This window comes from Chanos chanos, chromosome 6, assembly GCF_902362185.1.
Source record: "Chanos chanos chromosome 6, fChaCha1.1, whole genome shotgun sequence".
Taxonomy (NCBI): Eukaryota; Metazoa; Chordata; class Actinopteri; order Gonorynchiformes; family Chanidae; genus Chanos; species Chanos chanos.
This window is the reverse complement of record NC_044500.1, coordinates 23,505,662-23,519,557: the sequence shown is the minus strand read 5'-3', so window position 1 is coordinate 23,519,557 and position 13,896 is coordinate 23,505,662. Positions and strand designations below refer to the sequence as shown.

Genomic DNA, 13,896 nt, shown 5'->3' with positions numbered 1-13,896 from the left:
CTGTTGACGTGTAGTTCACGCAGAGTGTTCAATGGACTTGGGGGGCGAGGATGATTTGGCCTTGTCAGGGATGGAGGCACAGCATGGCACCAACCTGCAACACAGAGTAAGCCTCATGTCCAGTGAAGGCGCCCAGTCTGCCAGCCCCAGCGGCAGTGCTCGTGCCCCCAGCCTTAGCCCACCGGACCCCTGGGCCAAGAGTGAGCATAAAATAAAGAGTAAGAATGTCCTTTTAAGTCAGTTATCTCACAAGGTTTTGCCTCGATCATGAAGTTGAGTGGACTGAAACTTTTGGAGGGGTTTTATTTTAGGCAGGAGGTTTCTGTCTTCAGACGATAAGATGAGATCATGTAATGCTTTAGTTGAGCATGTTTGTTGTTTTGCACTGTCACTGGTGTGACGCCTATTGTCTTGCAATAAATTGTATGTAAAAAGCCAAGTTGCCAATTTGGTTACAACTGACAACATTTTTTCTGTGTTGTTACCTCCTTCATGTGTGTTTTAGTTTCAACAGTCTTGGAAGTAGCAGTCAAGATATTAGTGAAGATAAGTCTTTAAAGAAATTGAAACCCCTTTGTGACATCAAGATAATTTTTTTTTTTTTTTGATGGCTCTGTTAAATGATGCCATGGTTGTGTACTGCAGAACACAGGTGTCACCAAGCATGACAAAAAATACACACTACACTATCAGAACACTTACCTCTATTGAAACACACCACTGAGGGCTTTCCCTCTCTATTTTGACAGATTGAAGGTTTACCTTATTCACCTACGACAGTGACTGCTCTTTTTCTGTTTTTTTCTCCCCAAGCCCCCTTCTCATTTCCTGTCTTTCGCATGTGATGGTGGGTCTGTGTCTACTGAAGGCAAAACGAGTTTTTACAGCTCTGAACCACACTGACCGAAAAAACTTGGAAATATGTCAAAATCGGGAAACATCTGGAAGACGTCTTCCAACACTCACAGTACAATGCTTTGCTGCTTTGCTGCCTCTCATCCCTAAAGAGATTTCTCTGTTTGCATTACAGCTCTTTTTCCCCCCGGATGTTACTCTCTCATGTGAACATTTTTTTCCCTTGAATGTTACACCTTCATGTGAACATTTTGGCTACTCTGTTCCATTTCAGGACTAGTAATTCCCAAATATGTCTGGAATTCCTCAGAATATGGAATATAATAATGGCATAGGATCTTGAGTGAAAGAAAAATTCATGTTTAATATAGAAAGAATGTAATGAAAAATGTATTTACAAGGTTTGTAAATTATATCTTTTGACAGGCAAGATTAGAGAGTCGTACTCTGTTTTTTGTTTTCCTTAGGGCAGACTGCTGACTCTCACACGGTGAAGAAGTCGACTTGTTATGATGTCCTGCCACAGCTCAGTCAAGTCAGTCATCCATCCAGTGTCTCTGACTATCAGACTCACAGCACCACACAAACCACATACCCCACTGCACGTAACCATGGTGACACCCCCCCTGCCTGCTGGTCACCTGCCGCACAGACATCATCTGTGAGGAAAGGTAATATTTGGACATCAAAGTGATGAAAAGTCCCAGTAACATTCACTCAGCTTGTTTCCCACTCCCTGATGGGCCCTCATAGCCTTTTCAGCTGTGCAGCGGTAGGAAAATTGTCCTAATAATTTACACAGTGAACCCATTGTTATTGAACTGCTTTTGTGAAAAGATAACTCATGAAAATGGAAAATTCAAAGATGCATGTACAGAATCAGGCCTGCAACATCCTAGGATGAAATACTAAATAAATGAAATGTTATCGTATATTGTGTTAATATTTTGTTATATTGTTATAAATGGTTTGGATTTTTTTTCAACTGCCTTAAAAGTATATGAAACTACAGTATATAAAACTAGTAATCTTTTTTTTTTTTTGAAGACCTTTGGTAAAGTGCAAGTTTGGGAGAGGTCTTGACAGGTTTGAGTATGTTAATTCATTTTGTGATTTGGTTTTGTTTCTGCATTCGTGGCCAACTGTCTGGCTTTTTGACTGTGCAGTGTATGATTTAGTCCTTGTGTTCACACACACTGAAATACTTTTGCTGTTTTCCGAGGGTTCTGTGTTGATTCTGCCTGAGTGTATGTGCATAAATGTGAATGTCTCATGCAATTATGCAGTTTGATGGTCTAGTGAAGCTACTCTTTCTTTTCCTTGCAGACATTGCATCCGTGAGTTGGATTTCTCTAATGATGGCCTCTCGTGAGTGTCCATTTTGCCAAGGCATATACAGCCACAACATGTCCCTAACAGAACACATGAAGATGTGCCCCGAGCGGGAATCCGGGCACAACATCTGCCCTCTGTGTGGGTACACCGCCACCCACTGGGCACAGATGGACCGTCACATGTCACTGCATCACCAGATTCATGAGAAGGTGAGGGCGTGGTAGATTGGGACATACCACAATCACTACAGCCATAGCACTTAAAAACCCAGAGGACACACCAGCTTAAATAAAGTAGTGTGATGTGAGTGTGTTTGAAATAGCCATGAAGTATTTGCACAGCCTGGCATTGCGGTGCATGAAGAATCAGCTGGTCTGAGAGAGGGCCTGTGTACTGGCCTTACTCACAGCGTGAAATTATATAGCTCTTAGGTATCACTGAATCAACGCTGGCGTTAACCGCAAACAGAGAGAAACTCTGTCTTTTCAGGCTGTCACAGAAGGCATGCTTTGTATCTTTATTTTTAAATCCATAATAAATAAATATCATCACAAGTCATTATAATGCTCTTATTCATTAATGCAAAAATATTATAGATTTTTTTTGTACATCATTACCAGTGAGCATTACGCAAAACAAATAATGTGTGTGTGTGTGTGTGTGTGTGTGTGTGTGTGTGTGTGTGTGTATGTGTCAGAATCAGGTGTCTAATAGCTCCATGGAGAACAGAAAATTCAAGTGTTTGCAGTGCGGAAAAGCATTTAAGTACAAGCATCACCTCAAAGAACACCTTCGCATCCACAGTGGTAAGAAATCCAGTCTCAGAAATGCTGTTTGATCATAAGTAGAATAATTACTTTGTCCTGGAAGTCATTTAAATTGTTGCAAATATCACAACCTACAAAGAAAGGTTAGTGTCATAAATGGTCTACGTTTCTTCAGGTGAGAAACCGTATGAATGCTCCCACTGTAAGAAGCGCTTCTCGCACTCAGGGTCCTACAGTTCCCATCTCAGCAGTAAGAAATGCCTGAGTGGGGGTGCAGTAGCAGGTGGAGGAAGTGGCAATAGTGAATCATATAATGGCCACATAAACCAGGCCAGTTCCCTCAATCCCCTGCAGTCGCAGGCTGCAGCCAAGGATAGCAGCACTGGGAAGGACTCTCTTTACGCATCTGACAGTCAGCAGCTGCTTGCTCTGGCTCAGGATCATCAGCTGACCCCTCTCCAAGGCTCTGGCCTGGGCAGGCTGTGGAACCCCGCTGCTGACTTTGCACTTAGCCCAGGCATTTTGAGGGGCACCACCCTGTTACCCTACCTGCACTCTGGTGGGAAGTTTGAACATCTTCTGCAGGAGATGCTACAAGGAGCTGTGGGGAAGGATGAGAGAAAAATACAAGAAGAGATAGGAGGACAAGAAGAAAGAGAGAAGAGAGAGGGCAGGAGTTCCTATGGCTGGATACGACAGGGTGAGACGCCATCCATGCCAGGGATGGGTGGTAAAGTGATGTGTCGCTGGTGTAGCCAGCTCTTTCCCAGTGCTGCCCTTCTCCAGCAGCATGAGCTATACCATTGTAAAATGGGCCGAGACATCATGCCTGAGTTCCCCCATGGTAAAGGAACCTCTCCTCACTCGCAGGACCCTCAGAAAGTCCTCTCAGCCATTGCCAATGGCCTCCCCAAAGACAGGTTGTCTCCACACAGGGCAGCTGCATGGCACTCCATTCCCCAACAGCTCTTGGTCACAGAACAGTCCACTATGCAGCTCTGCTCAGAGCCATTAGTCTCTCGCTCCTGTTGGCTAAATCCAGACATAGGCAACCCTGATAATGCCAGTTCCCTCAGTCCAAACCTAGAGATATCTTCACCATCACATAGGGACAGGAGACAGGTGCCTTCCTCTTTGTATGGTTCACCCGTGTGCCTGGACCTGTCTGCTAACTCCTCCCCCCAAAACAGAGCAAACCCACCCCTAGAATCCCCTGGCTCTACCAGTCCAAAAAATGAGCCCCTTGACCTCTCCCTGCCCAAAGCCCAGACAGACAGTGCTAGAAAGAGGACCTGTAATGGAAATGTTCCCCATACAGAACAAAGAGTTCTGGACAGTCCATTTCAGAAATCAAGAATGACTCTACAGGAGCGACAGGCTGGAGCGGGTTACATGGGAACCCCTGTGTTCGGCAGCTCCATTTACAGTACTTACCCCTTCATCAATACCCTCATCCCCCCTGGGCTTGGAGGAATGGGACAGGAGGCAGCGGCATCACGTCCTGCCAGCATGCACCCTACCCCTGGCTTCCTATCGCCTGTGGCTTACATGCTGGAGTCGGACACCGATTTTGTCTTCAAAAGGATTCAACGGGAAAGACATGCTATGATGGTAAGGACCCATGTGGAAAATTCACCTTTCACCATTCAGTGAACTACACTTAAGTTGCATGTCATCATCTGCTTTCACACTCAAAATACAACACTTTGAAATATTACATTCAGTTTCTACATTTGGTACAGTGTCAGTGTTGGAGTACAGTGAGAGGAGTAACCAGTAAACATTATGAAAACTGTCCATGCTTAATAAAAAACACATATTAACATGTATAAATTCTAAACCCTTTTTAAGCAGAACACAACCTAAGTCTGCTAATTTTCTGGTATTAGCAAACTGACACTTAATTTAAATTAAATTTTCAGTTCATCTGAGATTTTAACAGTGATTGTGTGACTGTGATTGTAACAGATGGCATTTTAGCCATCTAAATCAAAGCCAGTATAAATCGGAAACATATCTCACACTGTCATTTGATTAGATTGTTTCCCCTGTATTTTTGGCTTTAGTCAGTGGGGAATTCCTAGCGTGATAAGTAACATGGGTGAGGATGTTTTATTTGAGTGTGTGTTTAAGTACATCACACTAGACCATGTGCAATGGCCCCTGTATATTACTTATATATCTGCTATGGACAACTACCACTCCTTCTACTGTTACATTTAGGATCATATAACGTTATAATGTTATGTTTAAGTGTATGATGGAAGGCCTTTTAAAGCCTAAGCATCAACATCATCCTCAGAAATACTGTGATCAGAGAGTGTTGTGCTCTAGAGGTGTGACTAAACAGTGCTATATATTACTTAGGAAGTGGGCATTTGTGATAGTTGTGAAACCTAAGAGCCCTGTTTGAAAGCTAGAGAATCGTGGGTCCCTTTCCTCCAGGGCAAAGCGATAAAAAGAGGGTGTCTGGATTTGATCCCGGTCATGGATGAGGGAGTGGATGGAGAGCTCGGCCCTGGGAGAAGGAGACTGAGGAAGACAGACGAAGGCCTTTATGCCTGTGATATCTGTGACAAGACTTTTCAGAAAAGCAGCTCTCTCCTGCGACACAAATATGAACACACAGGTAGACCTTTGACTTCAACATACACACACTCCATACATGAATACCTCCTTCTTTTCAGTGTGAGTACCTGGGTATGTGCCACAGGGATCATCATATAAACATATAATAAATAATATATTTATGCATTTTATATTATAGGTATACTTTTCCTTGGTATGATTAAATACTTTATTCTAATCCATGCGTGGTCATGGATTTTATTTAATGCAAACCGCTTCACACCCAGTCATGTTACACTACACGAAATGCACAAAAAGAGAAAGTGAACAGCCCTGCTTGTTTTACAGTCATGACTGTGCATTATTCCTCACAAACACATCAAAAAACAACAACACAGTGCAGCGGTTTCAGTTTATGTGAAACAGTCCGCCAAAGCTTAGTTCCACACTTCAGAGTTCAGTTCCACACTAGAATGCATAGTTTTTTCTGAATAACGTGCACAAGCACATCACCAGACCCAAATTCTGAACAAAAAATAAGTTAAGTGATTTGAAGAGGGTGGCCGGGGCGGGTAGTCAAAAAGAAAAAAAAAACATACTCAAGTAAAAGTGGTTACTCGTTAAAAATAATGACCCAAGAAGAAGTAAAAATAGCCCTCCAAAAACCAGACTGAGTAAGAATAAAAAGAAGTACCAGGTGAAATGACTACAAAGTACAAAATACTTTTCACATGTTCAGTTTCCATCTGAACCATCAACAGATCCAGCGAAACACAGGAGATGACAGCTAAAAACTGAATTCTTCAAGAGTATGCAGGAGACAGGAAAGCATGCACTTGTGGGCTATTTACCTAATGGCATGAAGGCAGAATTTTTCTCTTTCCCTTTCTTGATGTCTAGTCTAATCATGGTCTACATCTAATCTGCAGGGTGTCCATGTTCTTTTACTGTAATAGTTATCAGCTGCTATCAAAATCAGAACCAGGAAAGTCTGTGCAGGTGCACACTATATGTCCACTGCTGTTAAAGAAGGGTTTTTACCCAGTTCACCCTGCTGACAGAATCATTGTTTAAATGTAATAAAGTTGCAATAAAAATAAATAAAACCAGGATATTTGTTTTAACTCTTTGCTGGGCAGCTAGCAAGAATAGGTGGCAAGAGAGTTTCTGCAGTTCGAGAGTTCACACACAGGAGCTCAGAGACTATGCCCTAATCAGGAGATCTGTGCTCTCACTAGCAAAAGGCCAGATGAGGCTAATTGTTTGCACTGAAAAGTTGAACCAAAGTGACAAATCATAATTTGGAGGTGATACATTCACAAGGACAAATCATCTGAGCTGTGTGTGAATTAATGAAGCATTAAGCGTTCTGGCTTGTCCTCCAATGACCTCCAGTGACATCAGTATTGCCTATGCACACTACTGATCCATTCCCCATCAAACCATCCACTCCAATACTGGCCAGCTGAGGAGCTGGCATGGGCTGTGCGTTAATCATGTGGGTAATTGCTGTGAGTCTTAACAAAGCTTATGGTATGTGACAGCAGATATGATGGCATTTGGCATTTCTGTGATGTCCACTCTAACTGACTGTAGCTGAGATCTAAAAAACACTAGTGCTTACCATATGTAGGAAAAATGTCTACTGCTAGTTAAAATAATCAGATTTATTCATCAGCACGTGCCTCTCCACCATGACACTGGTTACTGAATGTTGCTTTTGCTGTTGTGACTTATAGCTGAAGTAGTGTGGACACATCATGAAAAATAAGTTTAAGGAAAACAATACAACAGTGAGAGAGACAAAATTACAGGTTCTATGCTAATATAATCGAGAAGACACTCAAATACAGATTCTTCCAAATGTAGTATTCAGAGGTTGAAGGGTGAAGTGATATCCAGAGGTTGAAGTATCTTGGCAAGATCATTTTTTTCTATTGGCTTGTGACATTTGAGCTAATAACTTGATCTGCCACTTTCTCTAGATACAAGTATAAATCAAATGAAAATATATGAATATAGATATAAATAATGAATAAATAAATATGCTCATGAGTGTAAGATGACCAACAAATGATCAAAATGATCAAATTCAAGACATAATTAATCAGATATACAGCAATTAGTAATTTAAAAAACAAAAATTTTTGAAGAAGAAAATGTAGTGACGTTTTTTTCTTTGGCCCCATAACTCTTGTCAGCTAGATAAAGAAATCCACATTTTCACATCATGTAGTCTTCACTTAGACTGCTAGATCGGGAAGATTCCCAGTCTCAACTGAGCTTTCTTCTCTCACCCTCTACCTTCTCAGGAAAACGTCCCCATGAGTGTAAAACATGCAAAAAGGCATTCAAGCACAAACACCACCTGATAGAGCATAGTCGTCTGCACTCAGGGGAGAAGCCCTATCAGTGTGACAAATGTGGCAAGCGTTTCTCTCACTCTGGCTCCTACTCCCAGCACATGAACCACCGTTACGCCTTCTGCAGTCGGGACCAGGACCACGAGCCACGAGAGGAGCTGTCTCTGGGGACCGGACCCTACTACAGAAATCCTGGGATGGAGCTTGACTGTGGATCCCGAGGAGTGTTGCTGACTCAGGAGGACACTCCCACCATTCTCAGTGACTCCAGCCTGGATGGGCCACCAGACAAACTCAGGGAAGAGCAGGAGGAAGAGGAAGATGATGAAGAGAGGTTGTTGAGTAGCCACACAAAAGGAATGCAAGACAGCAAGACAGAGACTGGAGAAGGGGGGGGTATAGGCCAGATTCTCAGCCCCAGACTGAAACCTTCCACCGAAGATGAAGGGTGCAGGGGAATAGGAGAAGAAGAGGAGAAGGAAGGCAAGGAAACTGGGAGAGAGGAGAGTACAAACAGAGAAATGGGGTAATCATATACTCAGCACCTTCAAATGTGAAAAATCCCAATATGCACCAGTACATCAAACTGTATGATTATGGTTTTACATTAAGCTATCAGTTAAATGTGGTCAGCTCTGCCACTCTAAAAATCTCACATTCAGTGAAGGTTTCTTTTTCCAATGAAAGACCATAAGGAAAAAAAATAAACAACAGCAGCAAAAAAAACTGCCTTCTATACAAACAGAAGCAGCAGTCACACTAAGATTTTGAGACCAAATTAATTTAAATACCTGAAAACTCTGCTGAGTCCCACAAACAAAAGATCAAATTTATATGTTTATTAACAATACCAAAAACAAGGTAGAGAAGTGGGCATGTGGTAAGATACAAAGTGAAGTGGGCATGAGCTTGAGATACAAAACTAACCACAGTTTTCAATATTAGCTTCACCTTACACAACTCATATTCAAACACCACATCAACTGCAAATGACTGAATACGTCTGTTAAAAACATGAGAAGACCAGTCAAGGTAGACTTTAATTTGAAGATTTGTAAAAGCATTTGGGTCACTATGTGCACACACCAGATGGCACACCAGCTTTGTACCATCAAGTGAGTATGATGGTAATGGCTTCCAGTGTAATTCTCTAAAAGAGCAGTGAACCTAAAATACGTTCCAACAGCAAGCACTGATTTTTCACTAATTTCACCATCAAAATTTTATATACCAATTTCTAAAGCATTAAAGAGCCACATAGCATTAAAAAGTCACATATTCCCAGCTGCACGTGGAAGTTTCCTTTATCTTCCATCACAGGAGTGTCACAATTCAAATTAATCAAATGAACATGCCAATCATACGAGAAACATGAAAAACATCTAATAATAACTCCATGAGAAATGTGTGTAAGTTTATTGCATTATTGCCTAAAACACATCTAGTAATAACCCCATGAGAAATGTGTGTAAGTTTATTGTATTATTGCCCAAAACAAACAATAAAGATTGAGAAAGGTGCTGGTTTTGGGATCATAAAAAGAAACGGAAGGAACAACAAGAATGCATTTTTAATCAATGTTTTCAACAAGAAGTATGCATTTTTAATCACTATTTTCACCAAGAAGCCTTTGTCAGGATTAGTACAGTGATTTTCATTGTCTCAAATACAAAAACAGTATTCTGTTTGGTCTGATATTCACATTTGCAGTGTACAGCTGAGTACTTGCCGGTTAAAGCACAGAGGTCAGTACGACTGAGCACTGCAATATGTCAGCACCAGCAAAACATTCATCTCTGAATGTGTTGACCTCATTAATCCATGCACTGGGCACACAGACTGAGGTTTGGCCTTCATGGAGAGAGCAATCTTCCCTACCTTTTGCCTTATGCCTTTTTACAGGGTCACATGCAAAACAGTCAAAAAATCTACAAGGTGTAGTCACCTCTAAAAGTATTGTTCACCCCAGTAAAAAGAGGCAAAAAAGAAAAAAAAGACTGTGCCAACATATACTTGAATTTTTCCGCATACTGAGTACATTTTACTTTATAATTTTGCTTTATAAACAATACTTCATAAATAGAATTCTTCACTCTGTGGCTTTCAACTGCCTTTGGGAAGACACTGACCTTTAAGGAAGACATTGACCTTTGTGCATTTTGACATGTGCTTGAGGCCAACTTCAGCCGTTTATCACCCATGTTTCAGCCCCTGTGCAAGCTTAATAAAGCCTTAGCTATTACTGAAGAGGGTTTATATACAAATTTTTAGTATGTTAAATCTTTTCATTTTGTATTTATTTAAAAAAAGTGTTTTTGAGAAACATACAATTGATTGTAAAAGACTTCAACTGTGGCAGGATAGCAGCATGTCCTTCCCTCATATTTTACAACAAAAAATGTATTATTGTCTCTGCTGTGTTTCACACAGCAGGTTTAACCCATTTTAACATTTAACATGTTTAAGGCATTTTTCTGAAGAATTTTGGAGGTGACTGTACATGGAGATTAGTTAAAAATCTAGAATAGCTGGGGGGTTAGTGATAATCCAGACTAACTTCGTTTTTTTAGCATGTGAGCATACAATCTGAAGCCCTGTCATACTGAAGTCCTTTAAGTGTTTGTGTTTCTCTGCACGGAGTGACACCTGTAGCAGTCAATGACCAGCGCTTTTTTAAAAAAGGTGCTGAAAGCTTATTGTAGTACCAGCATTTTTTTAGTATTTAGTTTCTATTTTTAAAAGTGTAACGTGGCTAAAAAAGGTTTAAAAATGCACCTTCAAATATTGTATGGAATTTCCAGTACTACAGCAATGTCACCTGGGCACCAACTCAATTAGCTTTATTCTATTTTAATTTTGATTTTATATATGCACTGTTTGTAATAAAGATGTACATATTTGGAAACCTTTACTCTTGTATGTGTGTGTTTTTGCTCATGTTTTTTTTTTTGTCTGGGTTTTTTTTTTTTTTGTATGAATGGAGTTGGCACACATCGAATATGCAGGACCATCAGGAAAACCATCAGGAGTATAATCAAGAATGTCTGCCAGCCCTGACATACTAAATTTATGCAGTCATTGTCAAATCTACCATAAAATACCCATCACATATACAAAATTCCGACATTACAACCTTAATGTTTTTACTGGACTTACATGGAAAAACTGGCTTGGTTGGTTTACATCATCTTTCCATCCAATAAAAAACTCAAACTAAATTACCCTAAAACTGAAGCTATGGACTAATTTCCTTAATGAGGTGAATAATTACATAAAAAAACAATAATTTGAGTAAAGACAAGCTAATATGACCATTACATGTATGTATGTGTGTGTGTGTGTGTGTGTGTGTGTGTGTGAGTGTGTGTGTGTGTCTCTCTCTCTCTCTCTCTCTCTCTCTATATATGTATATATATTCCAAAGTGGTGAGGCTGGGCTGATTCTTCGCAGAGATGAACAGGACGGAATGGACAGTCTACATCACAGTTGAAACAACCGAAGCTCAACTGACGCTAAACTGAACCTGTAGCTTAGCTGAACTGTAGAATAGCAGGAGGTCTGGCATTTTATCTGATTTGCAGATGGGGGTGAAGCTATCCTCTTGGGGGTGTCTCTGAAGGGAAGAAACACTCTTTGGAACTTGTAAAGTGTTAATTCGAGCTTTATTGAAATAATTTTACACAACCTTTTCACACTAAAGAATATCTGACACATGTTATGCTTCCAAAGAAGACCAAATATGGTTTCTTTAACAGCACAGTTCCACTGATGGCCAGAAAATTAGCTCCATGTTTAACTTGGCTCCTGGTTATTTTTAAGTCTTACCGCACTCTTATGAGTATAGGGACAGTTATGACTTGATATGCATAATTACTTGATAGTATCGTATGGTTAGTTTCATTTTTCCTTTGTTCTGCATAGTTTGTACCCGAGTGGAGCCATGCAAATGGGGCCTGTGGCATGCTCTGAATTGCATTCTCGCGGGGAAACTAACCTCCCAAGGTGATCTAGTCTCCCTTGAATTGATCGTTATCAACTTTTGACCAAATGATATGGGGGTTGTTGATGCTGAGGCTGGTGTTTGTTATCTGTTACTGCAAGTGATTTTTGTTTTGATGTGCAGTGGTCCTGAATGCAGAGAGGCTTGAGCCATAAAAAAGGGTCAAAGGAACAGTGGGGGAGGAAGAGAGGGTCAGAGAGAGATAGAAACAGGGAGACATGGACATGGGGAGAGTCTGTACAATGTTAAATCTCAGAATCACTGAAACATTTATTAGTCCGCGCATTGTAATATAAAAAATCTCTCCTCCACTTGTTGCCCAACAGTACTGTAGTACATACTGCTGCAATAAAAGAAAAAGAAATCCAAGTGTTTGCTCTTCTGGCAGTGGCTGTCCATCGCATCTCTGACAATTTTCAGTTTTAGCAGGGTAGCTACTACCACCTCCATGAACACATGTCCAACTCCAAATGCACACTATATTATGCTCCAAAATACACTTCAAAACATATTCTAAATACATACCAGTATATACTCTAAATAAATACTAAAATATACTCCAAAATACACTTCTAAAGACACTGCTAAATATATTCTAAATACATGCCAAAATATACTCTATATACACTCCAAATATATTCTAGAAACATAAATATATGGAAATACATACATTTTGTCATTTTTTTTATTTTCTTGACTTTCAATCTGTCATGTAATTACTGATCTGGCTGCCTATCTCAGAGTGGATTTGGTTTTTTGCTGATAACTAACCCATCATTTAAATTTTTGTCCGACGTCTTGTTTCCATCTTGTTTGCCTCACTACACCCATGACTTTCAATATTACCTGTAAACAAGTCAATTAAAACATGCATATTCTACTCTAACTAGTATAACCTATAAACAAGTCAATTAAAACATGTATATTCCACACTTACTAAAATAACCTACAAAAAAAGTCATTTAAAACATGCATATTCCACTCTAACTAAAAAGAATTAGTGACGGCTTTCAGTCTGAATCACTGGAACTGTTTTGTTGATTTTCAGTCACCACAGACGGAGCTCTCTCATGTCCCTTATCTCCAGTCAGGCTGACAGGGTAGTGCCCCTGCAGAGAACGGTGCCCCCCCTTCTGGGCAGTGACTCAGTGCTTTTGCAGGTTAAAGGCCTTCAGCTGACACCAGCAGACAAGTAGTGAACAGTTACGCTTCAGTGGAGCAGTGTAGTCATGACTCTAATTTTCACTTTGTATCATTTCAATGTAAATGCATGGGGGTCTGTTTCACGAATGAATTGACATTACTTTCTTTGTTGTAAAAGCAACACTAGACCTCAAAGCCAGAAATATAATGCTCAGCTTTTCATGAATGAACATCATCAATCATGGTATGCTTAAGATAACAGAAGAAGTACGTCAAATAATAATATAATTTGACACATCCAGTCGCCTGGACTGTCCTCTGTGTCTGCTACTGCACAACCTGAGCCCTAATCTGAGACACACACTCTCACACACACACTCTCAGTCAACCACTGCATCTTTTCGTCCACCGTCTTACACTCCACACACTCCGCATACATGTCAAAAATCCCAGGCTTTTTCATAGAATACATTTTACAATAAAAAAATACATGGTCACTAATCATATGATGGGTAAGGGATGAATGCCATAATAATGAAAGATTTTGTCAGCACCTTTTTCACAAAAAACTAGAACTTCACACAAAATAGGAGGGATCTTTCTTGACAAACCAGAAGCCAAAACAAACAAAATAAGGAAAGGATAGAGGTGACGGAATATTGTCTATACCTGTGACTAATGAACTTTAAACACTCCCTCACACAGGTTTTCACACATTCACTCTTCCCACACATTCACTCTTTTTACACATCCACTCTTCCTACACAGTCACTCTTTTCATACTTCTCTCACACACACCTATAGATCCAACTCATTGAAACTGAAGCAGATGAGCCAGGAATTGATGCAGATTATTTGACTTGTG

General features: G+C 40.4%; 1 protein-coding gene across 1 annotated transcript in view; it reads left to right on the top strand.

Moving 5' to 3' along the window:
• Window positions 1-8,418, top strand: part of LOC115815218 (zinc finger E-box-binding homeobox 2) — an 11,827-nt gene extending 3,409 nt beyond the window's left edge. The window contains exons 2-7 of the mRNA XM_030778178.1: window positions 15-200; window positions 2,245-2,399; window positions 2,888-2,996; window positions 3,133-4,568; window positions 5,403-5,586; window positions 7,838-8,418. Of these exons, the coding sequence (XP_030634038.1) occupies window positions 15-200; window positions 2,245-2,399; window positions 2,888-2,996; window positions 3,133-4,568; window positions 5,403-5,586; window positions 7,838-8,418 (2,651 nt within the window). The remainder of the gene's footprint in view (window positions 1-14; window positions 201-2,244; window positions 2,400-2,887; window positions 2,997-3,132; window positions 4,569-5,402; window positions 5,587-7,837) is intronic.
• The last annotated feature ends 5,478 nt before the right edge of the window (window positions 8,419-13,896 follow it).